This window comes from Anomaloglossus baeobatrachus, chromosome 4, assembly GCF_048569485.1.
Source record: "Anomaloglossus baeobatrachus isolate aAnoBae1 chromosome 4, aAnoBae1.hap1, whole genome shotgun sequence".
Taxonomy (NCBI): Eukaryota; Metazoa; Chordata; class Amphibia; order Anura; family Aromobatidae; genus Anomaloglossus; species Anomaloglossus baeobatrachus.
In genome coordinates, this window is record NC_134356.1 from 564,385,755 (window position 1) to 564,411,522 (window position 25,768).

At 54.4% G+C, this 25,768-nt stretch overlaps 2 protein-coding genes across 4 annotated transcripts in view; one reads left to right on the forward strand and one right to left on the reverse strand.

Annotated features, from left to right (window-relative positions):
• SPG21 (SPG21 abhydrolase domain containing, maspardin) overlaps positions 1-20,260 on the reverse strand; it is a 76,537-nt gene extending 56,277 nt beyond the window's left edge. Inside the window, exon 1 of one of the 2 annotated variants that reach the window (XM_075342846.1) lies at positions 20,014-20,260. The gene's annotated coding sequence lies outside the window, so the exon portion shown is untranslated. Of the gene's footprint in view, positions 1-19,956 lie in introns of both variants that reach the window. The other variant, XM_075342845.1, reaches the window with a different exon arrangement.
• Positions 20,261-20,699: 439 nt separating this feature from the next.
• Positions 20,700-25,768, forward strand: part of CLPX (caseinolytic mitochondrial matrix peptidase chaperone subunit X) — a 54,217-nt gene continuing 49,148 nt past the window's right edge. Inside the window, exon 1 of one of the 2 annotated variants that reach the window (XM_075346019.1) lies at positions 20,700-20,917. In XM_075346019.1, coding sequence (XP_075202134.1) covers positions 20,860-20,917 — 58 coding nt within the window. In that variant the 5' untranslated portion in view covers positions 20,700-20,859. The remainder of the gene's footprint in view (positions 20,918-25,768) is intronic. The other variant, XM_075346020.1, reaches the window with a different exon arrangement.

Here is a 25,768-nt window from a genome sequence, read left to right on the forward strand (position 1 = left end):
CCGGCTTCCCCCAGCGGCAACAAATCTCTTGAAACACGTCCGGTCGAAGAGACCATTCCCCTGCGTCCATGCCCTGGCGGCTGAGAAAGTCTGCTTCCCAGTTTTCTACGCCCGGGATGTGAACTGCGGAGATGGTGGAGGCTGTGGCTTCCACCCACAGCAGAATCCGCCGGACTTGCTGGAAGGCTTGCCGACTGCTTGTGCCACCTTGGTGGTTGATGTATGCCACCGCCGTGGCGTTGTCCGACTGAATTCGGATCTGCCTGCCTTCCAGCCATGGCTGGAACGCTCTTAGGGCTAGAACACTGCCCTTACCTCCAGAACATTGATCTGGAGGGAGGACTCTGCTGAGTCCATGTACCCTGAGCCCTGTGGCGGAGGAAGACTCCCTGACAGACTCGCGTCCGCCGTGACCACAGCCCAGGATGTGGGCAGGAAGGATTTTTCCTTCGACAAGAGTGGAAAGAAGCCACCACTGAAGGGAGGCCATGGCTGCCCGAGAAGGAGCAACGTTCTTGTCGAGGGACGTCGATTTGCTGTCCCATTTGCGGAGAAAGTCCCAATAAAGTGTGCGCAGATGAATCTGCGTAAACGGAGCTGCCTCCATTGCTGCCACCAACTTCTCTAGGAAGTGCATGAGGCGCCTCAAAGGGTGTGACTGGGCTCGAAGGAACGATTGCACCCCTGTCAGTAGTGAACGCTGTTTGTCCAGCGGAAGCTTCACTATCGCTGAGAGAGTATGAAACTCCATGCCGAGATATGTCAGTGATTGGGCCGGTGTCAATTTTGACTTTAGGAAAAATTGATGAACCACCCGAATCTCTGGAGAGTCTCTAGGGCAATGTTCAGGCTGTGTTGGCATGCCACCCGAGAGGGGGCCTTGACCAGCAGATTGCCTTAGAGAGTAGGACCGCTACCACCGTTGTCATGACCTTGGTGAAGGCCCGTAGGGCTGTCACCAGGCCGGCAGTTAGTGCCACGAACAGAAAGTGTTCGTTCCCTATGGCGAAGCGCAGGAAGCGCTGATATTCTGGTACAATCGGCACGTGGAGATAAACATCCCTGATGTCGATTGATGCTAGGAAGCCTCCTTGGGCCATCAAAGGCGATGGCAAGCGGAGAGATTCCATCCGGAACCGTCAGGTTCTCTGTCCGTTGAGCAGTGTGAAGTCCAGAACAGGGCGGAGTGATCCGTCCTATCTGGTACCACGAACAAGCTGGAGTAAAAAGCCGCGACTACGTTCTTGAATGGGAACGAGGATCGCAACTCCTCCTGCCTTCGGAGTGTTCACCGCCTGGAAACGTGCATCGGCTCGTTCGGGGGACGGAGATGCTCTGAAGCAACGAGTCGGAGGACGAGAACTGAGCTCTATCCTGTGACCGTAAGACAGAATGTCTCCTACATCGTTCTTGGACATGTGGGGACCACTCCCCTGACCTGGACCGCCATGCAGAAAAGGTTCTCTGTGCACGGCGGAGGATGAAAATACCACCGCCTGAGACGTCAAAGACGCTAATTGCGAAGTCCAGGATGACCGCCCGGTCAAGAGACTGGAGGGCACTTTATGACACTGAGCCCAAACCTGAACAACGTCAGAGGGGAAGGGACAACGTGTGTTATAAGGCGTTCTGTGCTTCTGGACAGTATCTGTGAAGCCTTGAGAGCCACGTCCGGACAGAGTCCTGGGTTGCGACCTCCGCCCCATCCTCTAGAGGGTCCTCAAGCTGAGACCCTTGAAGAAGTCGGGGAAGATTCCAAGCAAGGCTGCTTAGCCGGACTGGGACTGCGGTTCGTGCTGGAGTTCACCACGTAATAACTAGAGGCCACCCCAGGAACACGCTTCGTCGCAGACCGATAGAGGCCTGGGGCGATCCCGCAGTGCCCGGGGCCTGTGTAAGGGGCCGGGCTGGACTGCAAACTCCTAGTCTCTTAGCCGACCATTTGTCCATAGCCTGATACATGGATAGTGAAAATGACCCAGAGAGTTTCTCAGCAAGCTGTAACTCTGTCCCTGCCGCCTGGACAGGGAACGCCGGCGAAGCTCAACAGTGCCCCCGACACCGGCTGAGCGAGAGCCACATGGCCCGAGCAATGTTCACAGTGATCACTGAGGATACATATGTACCGCCGAACTGTGAAACTGCATACAAACATTATATATCCATATATACAGTGCATCACATATACAGTTCATCACTCTAGGGGGCCCAGCATCGAGAAGAAGCCCCCTGGTGTACCGACCCTGAAGCAGTATGTGCTGCTGAAAACATGGCTGTCGGCGTACAGTGGATGGGGGAGCCGTGGGCGTAACCCCAAAAGTGCGGGAATCTGGTGCCCTGAGTGAAACGTGAGGGAGGCGGAGAACAGTCAAGTGTGCTCCAGCCGTCACTGCTAGCCTCCGACTGACCGTCCCGCCCTTCCCCCTGACTGGCAGGGCCAGGGGCGGGAGTTTAAGGCGCTAGGCCGCAAAAGCCGGGAGCTAAAGTTACAGACCGCGGCCGAGTCTGAGGCGAAGGTGCTCTCTGCACCGTCCCCAAGGGGACACTGAGTACCTTGCGGGGCGAAGGTCTGAGGCGAAGGTGCTCTCTGCACCGTCCCCAAGGGGACACTGAGTACCTTGCGGGGATCAGTGCCGTAGCGTGAATAGTGAGGGGGGCGGAGGACAGCGAAGTGTGCTCCGGCCCTCACTGTCGGCGTCAGCCCGACTGTCCCGCCCTTCCCCCTGACTGGCAGGTCCGGGGGCGGTAATGATTGAACAGTGCCCGGGAGGACTGTAAGGCTTCTCCTGGAGTAGCCAAAATTCAACAGTGCGACCATACATGTATAGCATAGAAGCATATATATATATATAGATATGTGTGATCACCAGAATCCCTGCCTGGGCCTCCCTGGTGTCTCTCCTCTCCAGCGTCAGAAGAGCTGACAGTAATGGCTGCCGGCGCTCTGTGGGGAGGAGGGGGCCGTGGGCGTGCCCTAGAAAGTGCGGGAATCTAGTGCCCCACTGTGCTGAGTGAGGGGGGAGGAGGATACAGAGTATGCTCCAGCCCTCAGCGCTGACGTCCTGTGCAGCATCCCGCCCTTCCCCTGACTGGCAGGCCTGTGGGCGGGAATATGCGATACTAGGCCGCAAAAGCCGGGGACTAAATTTATAAGCGCGGCCCGCAAATAAGCGCGGCCGGTGCGGTAGTCCCCGGCGCACTAACACACCCAGCAGTGCTGCAGCGTGTATGGCACAAGCGCTCCATGCGCGGTCCCCACGGGGACACAGAGTACCTCACAGCGCGGTCGGCGCGGTGGTCCCCCGGCGCACTAACACACCCAGCAGTGCTGCAGTGTATATGGCACCAGCGCTCCATGCGCGGTCCCCACGGGGACACAGAGTACCTCACAGTAGCAGGGCCTTGTCCCTGACGATACCCGGCTCCTGTCCAGCAGATTCCCCAGGGGCTGCGGAGGGAGCACGGTCCCCTGTGCCTGGAGACCGATTAGGATCCCACTTCACCCAGAGCCCTAAAGGGATGGGGAAGGAAAACAGCATGTGGGCTCCAGCCTCTGTACCCGCAATGGGTACCTCAACCTTAACAACACCGCCGACCAGAGTGGGGTGAGAAGGGAGCATGCTGGGGGCCCTAATATGGGCCCTCTTTTCTTCCATCCGACATAGTCAGCAGCTGCTGCTGACTAAGATGTGGAGCTATGCGTGCATGTGTGCCTCCTTCGCACAAAGCATAAAAACTGAGGAGCCCGTGATGCACGGGAGGGTGTATAGCAGAGGGGAGGGGTTTACACTTTTAAGTGTAATACTTTGTGTGGCCTCCGGAGGCAGTAGCTATACACCCAATTGTCTGGGTCTCCCAATGGAGCGACAAAGAAATACCAGATGCCACACATACAACTGTATTTAAAGGTTTTTCCCTTATGACCTGTGGCCACCAGCAGTGGGCTCTTATATACAGTATACTGGAATGCTTTTTATAAGAGCCCAGGCCGATCTGTAGAATGTAAAAAACACCTTTATAATACTCACTTAAGGGCGCGGTCCGGTCCGATGGGTGTTGCTGCTCCTGGTCTGGCGCCTCCTCCAACTTGTGCAGTCACAGTCCTCCTGCCAAGCCCTGTATGAATGACATATCCTAAGTCTTCCACACAAAGATCTCCATTGCGCTCCTGCATCTACGCACTGATCTGCCCGGCTGAGGGCAGCGCAAAGTACTGTAATGCGCAGATGTGGGGAAAGGTCAAAGACTACCTGCGCACTACAGTACTGACACTCAGAAGGCAGATCAAAGGGCGTGTGTGCAGGGCTGCAATGGCGGACTCTATGTGTATGATGTAGGACGCTTCAGTCACATCAGTCACAATGGGCTGGGAAGGAGGACGGTGTCTGCACAAGATGGAGGAGGTGTCAGACCGAGAGCAGTGACGCCCATTGGACCAGACCGCCCCCTAGGTGAGTATAGTAAAGGTCTTTTTTACGTTACACAGATCGGCATGGGCTCTTATATACAGTATTCTGGAATGCCAGAGAGATATATTATATATACACATACATACATACATACATACTCATTAGTGGTGGCCACAGTTTATAAGGGGAAAACCTGGTAACAGGTTCCCTTTAAAAAGGGGCCCAAACCAAATCCCAACAGAGTTCGGGTTTCAGTCAAGAGGGTAGCACCGGCACTAGATCAGTCACCGCTCTGTCTATGGAGAGCGGTGGCTGTAATCACGTCCCCTGCACTGACTGACAGCTTCCTCTAATGCAGAGTGGCTGTCAGTCAGTCCCAGGGCACAGTTAGACCCGCCATTCTCCAAACACAGAGCGGTGACTGAGCCCACACTGGCACCGCCCTTGCGGCGGCAACCCAAACGTTGCTGGGAGGAATAAAGTTAATTTCCTCCCGGCAGCGGGGTTAGAGGTGCAGGCGCTGGGCAGATTCCAAAAAACGCTATTAACCTGCAGATTAACAGCATTTCTTCATGTCACAGGTTCCCTTAATACAGCACTGCAGCAAGGTTTTTTTTTCTTGTTTTATTCCTGTGCTGGGGCAGTGCTTTAAATCTAAGTCCCCAGTCTTATACTGGCCCCTGGTGTCTTCAGCTTTTTCCAGCGTCGTCTCCAGCAGTTTGTGACCTGTTAGCAGCTGCAGTGCTTCATGGAGAGCGCCGGAAGTGACAACTCTATACAACTCTTTGAGAACAAGAATGAGGTTCTCATGAAGATGAATTGAGAGCTTATGACTAGAGATGAGCGAACCGGTCGCGGTTCGGCTCGAGGTCTGTTCGCCGAACGGAAGTCCCGTTCGAGTTCGGCTCGTCGAACGTTCGACGAACCGAACTCGAACTGCATAGGAAACAATGGCAGGCAATCACAAACACATAAAAACACCTAGAAAACACCCTCAAAGGTGTCCAAAAGGTGACAAACAACTCACAACACAACACAAACACATGGGAAAGTGACAAGTGACAAGGACATATACTCATGCGAAAACAAAAAGAGCTGGACAAGGAAAAAGAGGAGGAGACACAGATATAGGCATGGCACGCCCTTCTAAAATCATGTAAAACACCGCAAGGTGCCCCAGTTGTACACTTCACAGCTAGATTTGCATCAAGCACATTCAAAAATACGCTATTCTTAACCGTCCCCAGGATGACACCGGGGTAGGTAGCAAAGTCTTTCCTGATCCCAGCTCTGTTCATCTTGGCTTCTTTTAAAAACAATGTAAGCAAGGGTTACTCCAAGCGGAGTCTCTCTTTTTTTCCAAAAATTGGGCCACACAGACACCTTATCAGTGGCAGCACTTGTGCCCTAGTTGCAAACAGGATGTTTTGATTTGCATCAAGCACATTCCAAATCCACAAGCCTTTACTCTCCCCAGGATGACACAGGGGTAGTAAATTCCTTCTGGATCCATGACTTGTTCATTTTGATGAACGTCAGTCTGTCCACATTGTCACTGGACAGACGCGTGCGCTTATCTGTCAGCACACACCCAGCAGCACTGAAGACACGTTCAGAGACAACGCTGGCAGCTGGACACGACAAAATCTCCAAGGCGTAAGTGGAGAGCTCTGGCCATTTTTCTAGATTTGAAGCCCAAAAGGAGCAAGGCTCCATTTGCAAAGTCATGGCATCGATGTTCATTTGGAGACACTCCTGTATCATCCTCTCCATCCGTTGACTATGTGTCAGACTTGTTGTCTCTGGTGGCCTTGCAAAGGAGGGTCTAAAAAAAATTATGAAAAAATTCCATAAAATTGCTGTTACCAGCACCAGATACGGTGCTACTGGTACGGTTAGACTGTTGAAGATGACGAGACCGTCCCATGTTTGTCAAGTTACAACTGGGAGATTCCCTCCCTGCACCTGCACGGTTGTTTGGTGGAAAAGTCGAGCTAAGATCGAGTAACAGCTTCTGCTGATACTCCTGCATACTTGCGTCCCTTTCTATGGCTGGAATTATGTCACAAAATTTGGACTTGTACCGGGGATCTAATAGTGTGGCAACCCAGTAGTCATCATCACTTCTAATTTTGACAATACGAGGGTCATGTTGGAGGTAGTGCAACAAGAAGGCGCTCATGTGTCTTGCGCAGCCATGCGGACCAAGTCCACGCTGGGTTTGTGGCATAGAGGTGCTACCCGTTCTTTCTTCCTCTGACATCTCCCCCCAACCTCTTTCAACTGAAATTTGACCAAGGTCTCCCTCATCTGCTGAGTCTTCCATGTCCATGGACAGTTCGTCCTCCATTTCTTCATGTTCTCCTGCACCTTCCTCAACATTTAGCCTGCTACTATGCGCCCTTGTTGATCCCTGTCCCCCATGCTCCCATGCCTGCCGCGTTGGTGATGATGAACGTCTGGACCTTGGTGATGTTGTTGTGTCTTGCGCATATGAATCCTCCTGTAGTTCCTCCCCTTCCTGTTGTCCCACCCCCTGACTCCGAATAGTGTTTAGCGTGTGCTCCAGCATGTAAATGACTGGAATTGTCATGCTGATAATGGCATTGTCAGCGCTAAACATATTCGTCGCCATGTCGAAACTGTGCAGAAGGGTGCATAGGTCCTTGATCTAAGACCACTCCATCAGGGTGATCTGCCCCACTTCTGCATCTCGTTGGCCCAGGCTATACGTCATGACGTATTGCACCAGGGCTCGGCGGTGCTGCCACAGTCGCTGTAACATGTGGAGAGTTGAATTCCATCGTGTCGCCACATCGCATTTTAGGCGATGAACCGGCAGGCCGAAAGACTTCTGGAGCGATGCAAGTCGCTCAGCTGCGGCGCTTGAACGGCGGAAGTGAGCAGACAGTTTTCGTGCCCTGTTCAGAAGGCCATCTAGGCCGGGATAGTGTGTTAAAAATTGCTGCACGACAAGGTTCAACACGTGAGCCATACAAGGTACGTGTGTCACCTTGCCCAGGCGAAGGGCCGCACCCAGGTTTGCAGCATTGTCGCACACGGCCTTACCAGGCTGCAGGTTGAGTGGAGACAACCATTTATTAAACTCGGACCGCAGAGCTGACCACAACTCCTCAGCTGTGTGACTCTTATTCCCAAGACATGTCAAGCTAAAGACCGCCCGATGCCGTTGCGCTCTGCTGCCAGCATAGTATTGAGGCGTGCGTGATTCCTTCTGCGCAGTGAACGCTGGTGGCCTGACCCGGCAGGCTTGGGGCAGAGGTGGAGGACCCAGATGAGGTGGAGGAGGCAGAAGCAGTGGCGGAACTTGGATAGACAGAGGATTGACACACAAGTCGTGGGGATGGCAAGACTTGTGCAGCAGACCCTTCACCATCTATCACCATAGTTACCCAGTGCCCAGTCAGCGACATGTAACGTCCCTGTCCATGCTTACTGGTCCAAGTATCGGTGGTGAAATGCACCCGTTGACACACAGAGTTTCTCAAGGAAGCGGTGATGTTGTGTGCGACATGCTGGTGTAGCGCGGGCACACCTCTCTTAGAGAAGTAGTGGCGACTAGGCATCTGGTACTGGGGCACAGCGACAGACATAAGGTCTCTAAAATCCTGTGTGTCCACTAGGCGGAAAGGCAGCATTTCGGTAGCCAAGAGCTTACAGAGGGATAGAGTCAACCTCTTAGCTTTGTCATGGGTCGCAGGAAGTGGTCTTTTATTTGACCACATCTGAGGGACAGAGATCTGGCTGCTGTGTGTAGACGGTGTTGAGTAGGGTGTCCCTGGAAAAATGCAGGTTTGTGAGGAAAGTGCAGGCGGAGACATGATGTTGCCTTCATCCAACGTTGGTGCTATCGATGTCTGAGAGAGCTGTACACACTCACTTGTTTCCCCTTCCAAACCAACTGACGACCTACCAAGCAAACTGCCTATTGCGGTTACAGTGGTGGAAGTTGTGCGTGGAAAAACAGGTGTGACAGCTGTCCCCACAGTCCTAGAAGATGAAGAGCGCGCGGATGCACTGGAAGGGGCAGGCGGTGGATGGTTCGCTCCGCTAGGCCGCATTGCAGCACAGTGAGCTTCCCACCGGGACATATAATATTTATTCATGTGACGATTCATGGAAGAAGTCAAACTGCTGAGGTTTTGACCTCTACTAAGAGAACCATGACAAATTTTACAGATCACATAATTTGGGCGATCTTTTGCTATGTCAAAAAAGGACCAGGCTAGGCAAGGCTTAGAGGGCATGCGACCTGTTGATCCACCCCGACTAGTGCTCAGAGGCAGAGTGGTGACTGAGGATACAGTTGTAGACGTGCTACCAGTACTCCGACTCTGTCCAGGAAGGCGCAAGGTAACTTCGTCATCAGTTGTATCCTCCTCCACCACCTCTGTTGACCTCCTCGAGTGCCTGACTGTGGGTTGACAGTAGGTGGGATCTAGAACTTCATCATCAATTGTTGTGTTTGCACTCCCCTCCCCCTCAGACCGAGCCTCTTCTTGCCCTGACCGAATATTTAAGTTGTCATCCCAATCGGGTATCTGTGTCTAATCTTCATCAGTATGTTCCTCATTGTCTATAACCACAGTTGTTACAGTTTGTGACAAAGGGTCAACATTATGCTCAGAAACTTGGTCCTCACGGCCTGAATCAGAGTCACAAAGGTTCTGGGCATCACTGCAGACCATTTCCTGGTCTGTACTCACTGTAGCTTGGGAGCAGACCTCTGATTCCCAGGCTATAGTGTGACTGAACAGCTCTGCAGACTCAGCCATCTCAGTTCCACCATACTGTGCAGGGCTGATGGAGACTTCAGAGCTGGGAGAAAGCAAGTTTGATTGGGATGACAACTCAGAGGACTGGTGTTTTTTGGATGCGGTACTTGAAGTGGCTGAGAGGGCACTTGTTGGACCACTTGAGATCCATTCAAGCATTTTCCTTTTTTGGTCATCATCTATCTTTGTTCCTGTTGTTTGTGTCCGTAAAAAAGGGAGCACATCGGATTGTCCACGGTAAGTAGTAGACATCTTACTTTTGCTGGTAGATTGTCTATCTTCAGCAGATGATAATGGAGCTTTGCCACCTTCCCCACGGACAAACCCTTTTTTTCCCTTTTCCACCACGCCTCTTCCCCTTTCCACCAGCATCTGTCATTTTGCCACTCAAGTTGATTGCGACAAGATTGTGCACTGAAAATGTGGTAGTAAAAATTGAGAGGTGGTGTAGATTGCAGCGGTGGTCTAGCTTTATTAACAGCAGAATAATAAAGAATAAATATCCCTGACAATGCAACTACGGCCCTTAAACTGGCAGCATAAATTGCTAGTATAATGGCTTAGTAACTATCAGTTTGAGTGTGCAATGCAGTCAGACGTGCTGCAAATATCTGTGCACTACTGGGACTATACAGAAGTCCAATAGCCACGTTTAGGATGACACTAGGTACACTCAGTGTTTGCTAGTATAATGGCTTAGTTATAATGAGTTGGAGTGTGCAGAGGACAGGAGGGTACAGTGCCAGGGTTGTGGGGCTCTGGGTAGAGGAATGGAAGCCTGCCTTTCTATTCCCTCCTAATGGGGAAATGCAGCGAGGAAATCCCTGACCTTAGCTTCACAGACGCTGTCTCTGTTTTCAGGACCTGTCACCTATGGCTCTGACCCTGCCGGTACGAGCCCTTAAAAGGACTGATAGAAAGTGCTATCCCTAAGCTGTCCAGCGCTGTGTATGGAGCGCATACAGCAGTATCGGCGATAGGACAAAGGACGGAGCTGCGCCAGTGATGTCTGACACCAAGGACGCAGAAGAGATAATGGCGTCCGGACGGCCAGATACTCGTTTTTATAATGTAGGGACATGTGACATGGACATCCTATCACACATGCCGTTGCTTCTCTGGCTAAAAGTCCACTTAGCTGTGTGTGTGTCTGGGATTGGCTGACATGCTGGCCCTCCCCACTACACGCGCGCGCTTAGGGAAGGAAGACAAGGAAAAAAAAATGGCGATCGCCATTATCCATACAGCAGTGATCTGAAGGCGCTGTTCCCGCACACTATGCACTGAAATGTCATAAAAGTGTGAGTCACAGAGTGACTTACACTATTACAGCGGAAAGCCAGCTAGGAATTAGCTGTTTTTTTGCTGCTAGAACCGTTCTCGAACGTTTCTAGAACTATCGAGCTTTTGCAAAAAGCTCGAGTTCTAGCTCGATCTAGAACAGGCCCTAAAATCACTCGAGCCTAGAACTGGAGAACCTCGAACCGTGAACCGCGCTCAACTCTACTTATGACATATCGACTGGCTTCCAGCCAGTCAGACATTACATGGACAATATGGCGCCGCAGGACCGAAGCAACGATGAAATATAGTGAAACGCCATGGGGGTGGGGAAGAAGAATAAAACCAGGGCAGGGGACTTGTGGGTTAAAGCACTAATCTAGGGGTGAAAAACTAATAAATAAAAAATTCTTGAGTGGTGCTTTAAGGAAATCTGATCATATATACCATCACTTAGCCATGTCATATGAAGAAAACATTTGTAGTAGTACGGCCCTTGTGCCCTGCAGAGTAACAGTACCTCCCGCAGTGACGGCATCAGCAGAAATAAGACATATTACACTATTGAGGTCTCCCTCTGTGATCCCCTCACAGTACATATATCCCCCTCTGTCAACCCACACAATATTAATTCATACATCACTTATTGCGGCCTCTGTGCAATACTGCAACACTTTATTGTGCCCCATACAGAAGTAATGTCTGTCTACAGTAATTCCCCCTCCCCAGTGCAATAAGGGTACTTTCACACTTGCGTTGTTTTCCTTCCGTTACCATCCGCCCTTTTGGAAAACAGCAGAATCAGTTAACGGATTCCGCCGTTTCCCATAGACTTGTATGGGTGACGGATTGTGCCAAAAGGACCTGCGTTGCTTCCACTGGGCGACGCTCCGTTGCTTCCGCCCAGCGGGAGGAACGCAGCATGTAACGTTGTTTTGAGCAGCGGAATCCTCAGGATTTCACTGCGCATGCTTTTTTCTTTTTTTTTAAAATCAAAAACTTTATTTTGTCTCGCAGTGGCCGAACGTTCAGCTGAGCGCCCGCCAGCATGCCCGGCCGCCGGCAAGTGACAGCGCTCAGATGAGCGCTCGCCCGCCGGCATGCCCGGCCGCCGGCAAGTGACAGCGCTCAGCTGAGCCACCGGCTATTGAGAGCGATCAGCTGATCGTTCACAATAGTCTGCTGTCGGTAAAACTGTAAAGAATAAAAAAAAAAAAAGAAGGGAATTTTGTTTACTTACCGTAAATTCCTTTTCTTCTAGCTCTAATTGGGAGACCCAGACAATTGGGTGTATAGGCTATGCCTCCGGAGGCCGCACAAAGTATTACACTCAAAAGTGTTAAGCCCCTCCCCTTCTGCCTATACACCCCCGTGCTCCCACGGGCTCCTCAGTTTTGGTGCAAAAGCAAGAAGGAGGAAAAAGAATTATAAACTGGTTTAAAGTAACTTCAATCCGAAGAAATATCGGAGAACTGAAACCATTCAACATGAACAACATGTGTACACAAAAAAACAGGGGCGGGTGCTGGGTCTCCCAATTAGAGCTAGAAGAAAAGGAATTTACGGTAAGTAAACAAAATTCCCTTCTTCTTTGTCGCTCTATTGGGAGACCCAGACAATTGGGACGTCCAAAAGCAGTCCCTGGGTGGGTAAAATAATACCTCGTAAGAGAGCCGTAAAACGGCCTCTTCCTACAGGTGGGCAACCGCCGCCTGAAGGACTCGTCTACCTAGGCTGGCATCCGCCGAAGCATAGGTATGCACCTGATAGTGCTTCATGAAAGTGTGCAGGCTCGACCAGGTAGCCGCCTGACACACCTGCTGAGCCGTAGCCTGGTGCCTCAAAGCCCAGGACGCGCCCACGGCTCTGGTAGAATGGGCCTTCAGCCCTGAGGGAACCGGAAGCCCAGCCGAACGGTAAGCTTCGATAATTGGCTCCTTGATCCACCGAGCCAGGGTTGATTTGGAAGCCTGTGACCCTTTACGCTGGCCAGCGACAAGGACAAAGAGTGCATCCGAGCGGCGCAGGGGCGCCGTACGAGAAATGTAGAGTCTGAGTGCTCTCACCAGATCTAACAAGTGCAAATCCTTTTCACATTGGTGAACTGGATGAGGACAAAAAGAAGGTAAGGAGATATCCTGATTGAGATGAAAGGGGGATACCACCTTAGGGAGAAATTCCGGAACCGGACGCAGAACCACCTTGTCCTGGTGAAACACCAGGAAAGGGGCTTTGCATGACAGCGCTGCTAGCTCAGACACTCTCCGAAGTGAAGTGACTGCTACTAGAAAAACACTTTCTGCGAAAGGCGTGAGAGAGAAATATCCCTCATTGGCTCGAATGGTGGTTTCTGAAGAACCGTCAGCACCCTGTTCAGATCCCAGGGTTCAAACGGCCGCTTGTAAGGAGGGACGATGTGACAAACCCCCTGCAGGAACGTGCGTACCTGTGGAAGTATGGCTAGGCGCTTCTGGAAAAACACAGAGAGAGCCGAGACTTGTCCCTTAAGGGAGCCGAGCGACAAACCCTTTTCCAGTCCAGATTGAAGGAAGGAGAGAAAAATTTTCCACGTCCTGTGGTAGATCTTGGCGGACGTTGGTTTCCTACCTTGTCTCATAGTGGCAATGACGTCTTGAGATAACTCTGAAGACGCTAGGATCCAGGACTCAATGGCCACACAGTCAGGTTGAGGGCCGCAGAATTCAGATGGAAAAACGGCCCTTGAGATAGCAAGTCTGGTCGGTCTGGTAGTGCCCACGGTTGGCCGACCGTGAGATGCCACAGATCCGGGTACCACGACCGCCTCGGCCAGTCTGGAGCGCCGAGGATGACGCGGCGGCAGTCGGCCCTGATCTTGCGTAACACTCTGGGCAACAGTGCCAGCGGAGGAAACACATAAGGGAGCTGAAACTGCGACCAATCCTGAACTAAGGCGTCTGCCGCCAGAGCTCTGGGATCTTGAGACCGTGCCATGAACGCTGGAACCTTGTTGTTGTGCCGGGACGCCATGAGATCGACGTCCGGCACCCCCCAGCGGCAACAGATCTCCTGAAACACGTCCGGGTGAAGGGACCATTCCCCTGCGTCCATGCCCTGGCGACTGAGATAATCTGCTTCCCAGTTTTCCACGCCTGGAATGTGAACTGCGGAGATGGTGGAGGCCGTGGCTTCCACCCACAGTAGAATCCGCCGGACTTCCTGGAAGGCTTGCAGACTGCGTGTGCCGCCTTGGTGGTTGATGTATGCCACCGCTGTGGAATTGTCTGACTGAATTCTGATCTGCTTGCCTTCCAGCCACTGCTGGAACGCTTTCAGGGCAAGATACACTGCCCGTATTTCCAGAACATTGATCTGAAGCGAGGACTCTTGCTGGGTCCACGTACCCTGAGCCCTGTGGTGGAGAAAAACCGCTCCCCACCCTGACAGACTCGCGTCCGTCGTGACCACCTCCCAGGATGGGGGTAGGAAGGATTTCCCTTTCGATAATGAAGTGGGAAGAAGCCACCACCGAAGGGAAGCTTTGGTCGCCTGCGAGAAGGAGACGTTCCTGTCGAGGGACGTCGGCTTCCTGTCCCATTTGCGAAGGATGTCCCATTGAAGAGGACGCAGGTGAAACTGCGCGAAAGGAACTGCCTCCATTGCTGCCACCATCTTCCCCAGGAAGTGCATGAGGCGTCTCAAGGTGTGTGACCGACCTTGAAGGAGAGATTGTACCCCTGTCTGTAGTGACCGCTGCTTGATCAGCGGAAGCTTCACTAACGCTGAGAGGGTATGAAACTCCATGCCAAGGTATGTCAGCGATTGGGCCGGTGTCAGATTTGACTTTGGAAAATTGATGATCCACCCGAAACTCTGGAGAGTCTCCAGGGTAGCGTCGAGGCTGTGTTGGCATGCCTCTAGAGAGGGTGCCGTGATCAACAGATCGTCCAAGTACGGGATCACCGAGTGACCCTGAGAGTGGAGGACCGCTACTACAGTAGCCATAACCTTGGTGAAAACCCGTGGGGCTGTTGCCAGGCCGAACGGCAGTGCCACGAACTGCAGGTGTTCGTTCCCTATGGCGAAGCGCCAGAAGCGCTGGTCCTCTGGAGCAATCGGTACGTGGAGATAAGCATCCTTGATATCGATCGATGCAAGGAAATCTCCCTGGGACATAGAGGCGATGACGGAGCGGAGGGATTCCATCCGGAACCGCCTGGTCTTTACGTGTTTGTTGAGAAGTTTCAGGTCCAGGACAGGTCGAAAAGACCCGTCCTTCTTTGAGACCACAAACAAGTTGGAGTAAAAATCGTGGCCCTGTTGCTGAAGAGGAACAGGGACCACCACTCCTTCTGCCTTCAGAATGCCCAGCGCCTGCAGAAGAGCCTCGGCTCGCTCGGGAGGCGGGGATGACCTGAAGAATCGAGTCGGGGGACGAGAGGTGAACTCTATCTTGTAACCATGAGACAGAATGTCTCTCACCCAACGGTCTTTTACCCGTGGCAGCCAGGTGTCGCAAAAGCGGGAGAGCCTGCCACCGACCGAGGATGCGGAGTGAGGATGCCGAAAGTCATGAGGAAGCCGCTTTGGTAGCGGCACCTCCGGTGGTCTGTTTAGGACGTGACTTAGACCGCCATGCATCAGAGTTCCTTTGATCTTTCTGAGGCCTTTTGGACGAGGAGAATTGGGACCTGCCCGCGCCCCGAAAGGACCGAAACCTCGACTGCCCCTTCCTCTGTTGGGGTATGTTCGGTTTGGGCTGGGGTAAGGATGTATCCTTTCCCTTGGATTGTTTGATGATTTCATCTAAACGCTCGCCAAACCATCGTTCGCCCGAAATTGGCAAACTGGTTAAGCGCTTTTTTGGAAACAGAATCTGCCTTCCATTCCCGTAGCCACAAGGCCCTGCGGAGTACCACCGAATTGGCGGCTGCAACCGCCGTACGGCTCGCAGAGTCCAGGATAGCATTAATAGCGTAAGACGCAAATGCCGACGTCTGAGTGGTTATGGACGCCACCTGTGGCGCGGACGTGCGTGTGGCTGCGTCAATTTGCGCTTGACCTGCTGAGATAGCTTGTAGCGCCCATACGGCTGCGAATGCTGGGGCAAAAGAAGCGCCGATAGCTTCATAGATGGATTTCAACCAGAGGTCCATCTGCCTGTCAGTGGCATCTTTGAGTGAAGCCCCATCTTCCACTGCAAGTATGGATCTAGCTGCCAGTCTGGAGATTGGAGGATCCACCTTGGGACACTGAGTCCAACCCATGACCACGTCAGGGGGAAAGGGATAACGTGTATCCTTAAGGCGCTTAGAAAAACGCTTATCTGGACAAGCATGGTGATTCTGGACTGCCTCTCTGAAATCAGAGTGGTCCAGAAACATACTCTGTGTATGCTTGGGAAACCTGAAACGGAATTTCTCCTGCTGGGAAGCCGACTCCTCCGCCGGAGGAGCTGAGGGAGAAATATCCAACATACGATTGATGGACGCAATAAGGTCGTTCACTATGGCGTCCCCGTCCGGAGTATCAAGATTGAGAGCGGCCTCAGGATCAGAGTCCTGATCAGCTACTTCCGCGTCATCGACCAGCGATTCCCCTCGCTGAGACCCTGAACAATATGATGATGTCGAGGGAAAATCTAAGCGAGCTCGCTTAGTCGGTCTGGGGCTGGGGTCTGTGTCAGAACCCTCAGCTTGGGATCCATGAGATACCCCGGGAGGACATTGTTGGTCCAGCTGAGGTGGGCCCGGGAACAAAGAATCAACAGAGTCCCTGTGCTGAGATACCGGCCTGGACTGCAAGGCTTCTAGTATCTTAGCCATAGTCTCAGAGAGTTTTGCAAACTCCGTCCCTGTCACCTGAACAGTGTTAGCAGGTGGCTCCCCCTGGGCCCCCCCTAGCAGAGGCTCTGGCTGAGCAAGTGCCACAGGGGCCGAACAGTGCAGACAATGAGGGTCAGTGGAACCTGCCGGTAGCGGGGTCGTACATGCGGCGCAGGCAACATAATAAGCCTGTGTTTTGGCACCCCTGCCTTTCGTGGGCGCCATGCTATTATCTTCCCTGAGCAACACAATAGGGTATATAGCCAGAAATCAACTGTGCACTATACAGTGTAAAATAAACATATAATGTTACACTACTGCACAATGGGGCTAGCACCACAGGTGCTGCTTACCACCCGCTTAAAGCGGTTGTGAGGCCACCAGAGTCCCTGCCTGGGTCTCCCAGATTTTGTCCCCCTCTGCAGCGTCCGAGGAGCTGACAGGAATGCGTCCTGAGGAGAGGAGGGAGCCGTGGGCGTGACCCAGAAAGAGCGGGAACTGGTGCCTGCACTGTGCACAGTGAGGGGAGTGGAGTATGCAAAGCATGCTCCAGCCCTCAGTGCTGCTCGTTCTATGCAGCGTCCCGCCCTTCCCCTGCCTGTCAGGGCTATGGGCGGGAGGAAAGGAAACTAGGCCGCAAAAAGCCGGGGACTCTAGTAATAAACGCGGCCGCCGTAAAAGCGCGGCCGGCGTGGAAGTCCCCGGCGCACTACAAGTCCCAGCCGCGCCGCAGTATTTCCAAGGCAGCGGCGGTCAATGCGGCAGTCCCTATACATAAACACACTCAGCAACGCTGAGTGTGTAATGGCACATATTAACCCGGTCAGCTCCGCGGTCCCCGGTGCACTAGCACACCCAGCAAAGCTGGAGTGTTGCTGTGCGCGGTCCCCACGGGGACACAGAGTACCTCCAAGTAGCAGGGCCATGTCCCTGAACGATACCCGGCTCCTATCCAGCAGGCTCCACAGGAGTTGTGGATGAAGCACGGTCTCAGTGCCTGAAGACCGATAAGATCCCACTTCCACCAGAACCCTGAGGGGGATGGGGAAGGAAAACAGCATGTGGGCTCCAGCCTCCGTACCCGCAATGGATACCTCAACCTTAACAACACCTCCGACAAGAGTGGGGTGAGAAGGGAGCATGCTGGGGGCCCTATATGGGCCCACTTTTCTTCCATCCGACATGGTCAGCAGCTGCTGCTGACCAATCTGTGGAGCTGTGCGTGCGTGTCTGACCTCCTTCGCACAAAGCAAAAAACTGAGGAGCCCGTGGGAGCACGGGGGTGTATAGGCAGAAGGGGAGGGGCTTAACACTTTTGAGTGTAATACTTTGTGCGGCCTCCGGAGGCATAGCCTATACACCCAATTGTCTGGGTCTCCCAATAGAGCGACAAAGAAAAAAGCTTTCCGTTGTTTTGTACGATCCGTAGCATCCGTTGTGCCACTATATGCAACGCAATGCTACGGAAGCCGTCCAACGCAAGTGTGAAACTAGCCTAATACAGTAGCAACTTACACAACTTCTGCCCTCATACAGTAACAGCGTCCAACTTTGTACCTCAAAACAATTGGGACAACCCACATTGTGGCTCCATTAAAAATGTACTGGCCACAATGGGCAATATTATTAATCTCCCCCATTGTGGAGTCAGTGTCATCCATACAGCGACCCTGTCCTCCCAGAGGCCCCATACAGCGACGCTGTCCTCCCAGATGCCCCATACAGCGACGCTGTCCTCCCAGATGCCCCATACAGCGACGCTGTCCTCCCAGATGCCCCATACAGCGACGCTGTCCTCCCAGATGCCCCATACAGCGACGCTGTCCTCCCAGATGCCCCATACAGCGACGCTGTCCTCCCAGATGCCCCATACAGCGACGCTGTCCTCCCAGATGCCCCATACAGCGACGCTGTCCTCCCATATGCCCCATACAGTGATATTGTCCTCCCATATGCCCCATACAGTGATATTGTCCTCCCATATGCCCCATACAGTGATATTGTCCTCCCATATGCCCCATACAGTGATATTGTCCTCCCATATGCCCCATACAGTGATATTGTCCTCCCATATGCCCCATACAGTGATATTGTCCTCCCATATGCCCCATACAGTAACTATATCCCTACCATTAACAAATAATCTATGTCCCCATAACTGCCCCCTTTTCTTTGTTGATGTCTCAGTCCCGATGCTCTTCCTTTTAGAACATCTCCTGTCCGGGCGCTCTTCCGTAACACATTTTAAATAAAAATAACCAAATATTTTCACCTGTCCCTGGCAGCATCCTCACCCTCCTCAGGCTGGCGGCATGTGTTTAATTGCTCTGCATGGAGCTGGTGGCATTCGCTCCACAATACACAAACTGAACATGCGTACAAGGACTCCCATCAAGCAAAAACAGATGCTAGTGCGCCACCTTCCTGCACGGGCCCAGCTGCATTTTCTGGGACTGCGATTGTTACAGGGATTGTCCACTACAAGGACAACCCCTTCTGATTCCACCAGGTAAAACAGTAAAGCCTATATTCACCTCCGAGACCAGCACCGGTCCAGCAGTGCCGTAGTTCACATTCCTGGGGCTCCGCGAGCCCCATGTCCAATCAGAGCCGGCTCCTGTATCCCCGCTTTTTGACGAAACGAGTTAATCAACAGGAAGTGAGTGCTGCGGCTCTGCTCACTTTTTGTTGATTGCTTGTATGGCATCTCCCCGTGCCCAGCCCCTGTAGTACGGCGCCCCCGATCCTCCACCTGCCCTCAGTACGCGCCTCCCCATGCCCAGCACTTGCCCCGCAGTACAGCGCCTCCCCTGCCCTCAGTATACCGCCTCTCTGTGCCCAGCACTTGCCCCGCAGTACAGCGCCTCCCCTGCCCTCAGTATACCGCCTCTGTGCCCAGCACTTGCCCCGCAGTACAGCGCCTCCCCTGCCCTCAGTATACCGCCTCTGTGCCCAGCACTTGCCCCGCAGTACAGTGCCCCCGTGCCCTGCCCTCAGTATACCGCCTCTCTGTGCCCAGCACTTGCCCCGCAGTACAGCGCCTCCCCTGCCCTCAGTATACCGCCTCTCTGTGCCCAGCACTTGCCCCGCAGTACAGTGCCTCCGTGCCCTGCCCTCAGTATACCGCCTCTCTGTGCCCAGCACTTGCCCCGCAGTACAGTGCCCCCGTGCCCTGCCCTCAGTATACCGCCTCTCTGTGCCCAGCACTTGCCCCGCAGTACAGCGCCTCCCCTGCCCTCAGTATACCGCCTCTCTGTGCCCAGCACTTGCCCCGCAGTACAGTGCCTCCGTGCCCTGCCCTCAGTATACCGCCTCTCTGTGCCCAGCACTTGCCCTGCAGTACAGCGCCCCCGTGCCCTGCCCTCAGTATACCGCCTCTCTGTGCCCAGCACTTGCCCCGCAGTACAGCGCCTCCCCTGCCCTCAGTATACCGCCTCCCCTGCCCTCAGTATACCGCCTCTCTGTGCCCAGCACTTGCCCCGCAGTACAGTGCCCCCGTGCCCTGCCCTCAGTATACCGCCTCTCTGTGCCCAGCACTTGCCCCGCAGTACAGTGCCCCCGTGCCCTGCCCTCAGTATACCGCCTCTCTGTGCCCAGCACTTGCCCCGCAGTACAGTGCCCCCGTGCCCTGCACGTTCCCTCAGCACGGCGCTTCCCTGTACATACCCGGCCCCAGTACCGGCTGTGCCGCTCCCCCGGTACCGCGCTTCTCCAGACACCTACTTCCGGGTTGCTGCAGACCGTTGAACACGTGACTCGTCACATGCCTTGTTGCGGTTCTGTTTATCATGAGTCTAGTGCCCCCGTGACGCCGTTGCGTTGACAATAACGGGCTGATATCTCTCCTTATCAGTGGTGCTGGAGCCGTGCGCGGTATCTTACACCGTAGTCAGTGTATGTGCCGTGGACACACTTTTGTTGATGGCGGTGTATAAGCGGGTTGCAGCAATCAGGTTGTGAACTACAGATCCCGGCATGCATTGCCGTTCAGACATCCAATAATGCTTGCGCACGGACGGAACTAGCACAACTCTAGCACGTGGTTACAGAGCTTTAGGGTCAGGTCGGGGGTGAGTGGTGACGTCACTACGGTGAGCCGCCAAGTTTAGCCCTGTCGGGAAGAAAAAGCACTTAAACAGGGAAGTATAACGTAAAGTGTAAAGCTCGTGTACATAAAGAACGCCCGTAAGTCTTCATACATTACATAGACACAGCGAAACTCTTGTAATCTGCGACCTTTCTGTAAGAACGTCACCACTTGTCATTGCCAGAAGTAAAAATGGCGGCGGATCACCACTTGTCATTGCTGGAAGTGGAACGCACGTTGATTGGGCAGCTTTGACGTCGTGACGTAGGAGAACGTGGGAACGGTACGTCCCCATCACCTTTTCTAGGCTCTGTTTGTGATTGGTCAGGTCGTTGAACCCTGCCGGGCTGACGACATAGCAGGCTGCTGCTGCTGCGCCCGGACACCGCTGGGCTACGGTTTCGCTCTCCGGTCCTGCCGGGATATTCAGTGTTCACACTTTCTCCACCGAGACCTGTTCTTCCTGGCTCCGCAGCGGGACCATGTCCGGCCCCAGCTGTTCGTGCGCTGCCAGGATCATCAGCAGCTCCCTGCACAGAGGTGAGCGGGGCCGAGGGGAGACCTGTAACTACTGCGCCCTGTGCTGCTGCCTGTGAGCGGGGCCGAGGGGAGACCTGTACTGCTGCGCCCCGTGCTGCTGCCTGTGAGCGGGGCCGAGGGGAGACCTGTACTACTGCGCCCTGTGCTGCTGCTGCCTGTGAGCGGGGCCGAGGGGAGACCTGTACTGCTGCGCCCCGTGCTGCTGTCTGTGAGCGGGGCCGAGGGGAGACCTGTACTACTGCGCCCCGTGCTGCTGCCTGTGAGCGGGGCCGAAGGGAAACCTATACTACTGCGCCCCGTGCTGCTGTCTGTGAGCGGGGCCGAGGGGAGACCTGTACTGCTGCGCCCTGTGCTGCTGTCTGTGAGCGGGGCCGAGGGGAGACCTGTACTGCTGCGCCCTGTGCTGCTGCCTGTGAGCGGGGCCGAGGGGAGACCTGTACTGCTGCGCCCCGTGCTGCTGCCTGTGAGCGGGGCCGAGGGGAGACCTGTACTGCTGCGCCCCGTGCTGCTGCCTGTGAGCGGGGCCGAGGGGAGACCTGTACTGCTGCGCCCCGTGCTGCTGCCTGTGAGCGGGGCCGAGGGGAGACCTGTACTGCTGCGCCCCGTGCTGCTGCCTGTGAGCGGGGCCGAGGGGAGACCTGTACTGCTGCGCCCTGTGCTGCTGCCTGTGAGCGGGGCCGAGGGGAGACCTGTACTGCTGCGCCCCGTGCTGCTGCCTGTGAGCGGGGCCGAAGGGAGACCTGTAACTACTGCGCCCTGTGCTGCTGCCTGTGAGCGGGGCCGAGGGGAGACCTGTACTGCTGCGCCCCGTGCTGCTGCCTGTGAGCGGGGCCGAAGGGAGACCTGTACTACTGCGCCCCGTGCTGCTGCCTGTTAGCGGGGCCGAGGGGAGACCTGTACTGCTGCGCCCCGTGCTGCTGCTGTCTGTGAGCGGGGCCGAGGGGAGACCTGTAACTACTGCGCCCCGTGCTGCTGTCTGTGAGCGGGGCCGAGGGGAAACCTATACTACTGCGCCCTGTGCTGCTGCCTGTGAGCGGGGCCGAGGGGAGACCTGTACTGCTGCGCCCCGTGCTGCTGTCTGTGAGCGGGGCCGAGGGGAGACCTGTAACTGCTGCGCCCTGTGCTGCTGCCTGTGAGCGGGGCCGAGGGGAGACCTGTACTGCTGCGCCCTGTGCTGCTGCCTGTTAGCGGGGCCGAGGGGAGACCTGTACTGCTGCGCCCCGTGCTGCTGCTGTCTGTGAGCGGGGCCGAGGGGAGACCTGTAACTACTGCGCCCCGTGCTGCTGTCTGTGAGCGGGGCCGAGGGGAGACCTGTACTGCTGCGCCCTGTGCTGCTGCCTGTGAGCGGGGCCGAGGGGAGACCTGTACTGCTGCGCCCCGTGCTGCTGCTGTCTGTGAGCGGGGCCGAGGGGAGACCTGTAACTACTGCGCCCCGTGCTGCTGCCTGTGAGCGGGGCCGAGGGGAGACCTGTACTGCTGCGCCCCGTGCTGCTGCTGTCTGTGAGCGGGGCCGAGGGGAGACCTGTACTACTGCGCCCCGTGCTGCTGTCTGTGAGCGGGGCCGAGGGGAGACCTGTACTACTGCGCCCCGTGCTGCTGTCTGTGAGCGGGGCCGAGGGGAGACCTGTACTACTGCGCCCCGTGCTGCTGTCTGTGAGCGGGGCCGAGGGGAGACCTGTACTACTGCGCCCCGTGCTGCTGTCTGTGAGCGGGGCGAGGGGAGACCTGTAACTGCTGCGCCCCGTGCTGCTGTCTGTGAGCGGGGCCGAGGGGAGACCTGTACTGCTGCGCCCTGTGCTGCTGCCTGTGAGCGGGGCCGAGGGGAGACCTGTACTACTGCGCCCCGTGCTGCTGTCTGTGAGCGGGGCCGAGGGGAGACCTGTACTACTGCGCCCCGTGCTGCTGCCTGTGAGCGGGGCGAGGGGAGACCTGTACTACTGCGCCCCGTGCTGCTGTCTGTGAGCGGGGCCGAGGGGAGACCTGTACTACTGCGCCCCGTGCTGCTGCCTGTGAGCGGGGCGAGGGGAGACCTGTAACTACTGCGCCCCGTGCTGCTGCCTGTGAGCGGGGCCGAGGGGAGACCTGTACTGCTGCGCCCCGTGCTGCTGCCTGTGAGCGGGGCCGAGGGGAGACCTGTACTACTGTGCCCCGTGCTGCTGTCGGTGAGCGGGGCCGAGGGGAGACCTGTACTACTGCGCCCCGTGCTGCTGTCGGTGAGCGGGGCCGAGGGGAGACCTGTACTACTGCGCCCCGTGCTGCTGTCGGTGAGCGGGGCCGAGGGGAGACCTGTACTGCTGCGCCCCGTGCTGCTGCCTGTGAGCGGGGCCGAGGGGAGACCTGTACTGCTGCGCCCCGTGCTGCTGTCGGGGCGCAGTAGTACAGGTGCTTCCTGTCTGAAGCCACGGGTCTAGTGCTGGGATCAGGCCGTGGTCAGGATTGTGGCCATGAAAATGGTGATCTCTGTGTGAGCCCACTGCACCCCTAATCGCCCCATAGACTTGAGGGGGTGGTCCTACCAACAAAGTACATTTTAATCAATAGATTTTGCAATGAAAAAAAGTTTCACAATTGTATGTGATTTAAAGCTAACTTTTCTCAAAATGCTATTATGGGGTTAATCTGCAGCTAATAGCATTTCGAACCTTCCCGGTGCTGACAATTAGAGCTCCGCTGCCAGGAGGAAATGACTATATATATTATATTATTTATTTCTTCACCTCCCTGGCAGCGGTCTGGTAGCAGTGATTGAGGCGGTGCAGGTTCGGTCACTGCTCTGTGGATGGAGAGCGGTAGCTGTAACCCTGAGTCTGATCCCCAATGATGCCCCAGAATATGACCTGCACGGTATATGGAAGATTGAGAAAGTAAAATTAGGCTACGTGCCCACCATGGGGACACTGCGTTCTATGCGGTGTATTTTCTCTTGTCTTCTATGCAGGTGTACTCGGCGTCCGTGCTCACGGTCAGGATTGTGGGTTCAGTATATATGTGCTGTGTTCTGCTGCCCAAAACACTCTCTACAAGAACAAAACTGCTGCGGCTCAGGAAGCCGCGCCAAATGTCTGTTTACGATATGGAAAAAAGAATTCCAGTAGTGATGTGTCGGTCACGAACGATCAGACACAAAGATCCGGCTCCCTGCAGTGACCGACAGGCGCCGGATCACCAGTGTGAGCCACTGAAATCACTCAACGGCTCTTTTCGCTGCTGGAGCCCCGCCCACCCGTGGCTGGGCTCCACCTACTCAACAGTCTAATTGGTCACTTGTAAGTGGGCAGGGGTTTAGCCACGGGTGGGCGGGGTTTTGGCGGCATTACTATAATCTTAAATATGTGTTCACCTGGGGTGAACACATATTTAATAAGGAGCCGAGAACGATCTGAAGGATCCGGCTCTTTTTGGTGAGCGGAGCCATGAGAACCGGATCACCAAAAAGAGCCGGACTGCCCATCACTAAAGCCCAGAGGGCAGGAGATTTCTATAAATCCACCCTCTGTGCTTGGACTGTACAACGCAGCGTTTTAAACACAGCAAAAGCATGTTGTGTCCAAGACCCTACAAACAAAAGAAACCTTTTAATCTCGCTCATGTAAGGGTATTGTCTTAGTGCATTTCTTATTTTCCTATCTGGTTGTAGCACAAACACACTAGAAAACTGCTGTTGACAAAATACAACCTGTGAAAGCTTAGTGTAGATCAGGGTCCCAGGCTGCCATGCTGACAGGACAAAAACAAATAAAAAAATCCCAAGATAAAAAAAATGAATGTTCCCTTGAAGGTAAGTGTGTGAGAACAATGCGGCACAGCCTATACAGAGCTGATGGGCCGATTACTGTCTGTTTATATGGAAGATCCCTGACCTCTGTCCAAGGACTGTATTATCACTCGGTGTTTGTTGTCCCTCCCAGGGCTTTTCCCTTCTCACTTTTCCTTTTTTGTTAATCCTGTTTATAGTTGCACTGGGACTTTATATAACCATCTGAAATCACATCTGTACAGCACAGACGTCACCTGCCCTGACGTCATTAATGGGATACTGCCACACACTGTATTTACCGTGCTGTCCGGTCACATTACTCAACACTTATCTGCCTCACACGAGATAGTGGAGAGGTGCGGAGCGTGTCATTCACGTGGCCCTGTGTATATAATCTGTGCCATGTAAAGAAAACTATTCCTATATGTTCATATTAATTTTATGCGCCCCCACCTAAACACTAAAAGTTGGGCAAGACAAAACCATCAGAGGAGAAACTATTGATATTGCGTGTGTTCAGAAGATTAGAGGTTGTCCACTCATTTACACTAAAGGGTGCTTTACACGCTGCAACATCGCTAGCGATGTCGTGAGCAATAGCACCCGCAACCCCCCCCCTTCCGGTCGTTGGTGCGACATTTGGTGCTCGCTGCCGTAGCAAACATTATCGCAACGGCAGTCACACGCACATACCTTATCAGTGATGTCGCTATGTCCGACGAACAATCCCTCCTTCAAGGGGAAGGTGCGTTCGGCGTCACTAAGCGGCCGCTCAATAGCAGAGGAGGGGCGGAGATGAGCGGCCGGAACATGCCACCCACCTCCTTCCTTCCTTTTTCATTGCGGAATGGTGGACAGAGGTAAGGAGATGTTCGTCGTTCATGCGGCGTCACACATAGCGATGTGTGACGCCGCAGGAGCGACGAACAACCAGCGGCATGCACCACCAACGATCTTATGAAAGGGAGCGACGTGTCAACAATCAACTGTTTTAGACGTTTTTGCGATCGTTGCACGTCGCTCCTTGGTGTCACACGCTGGGATGTCACTAACGACGTGACCCCGACGATATATCGTTAGCGATGTCGCAGCGT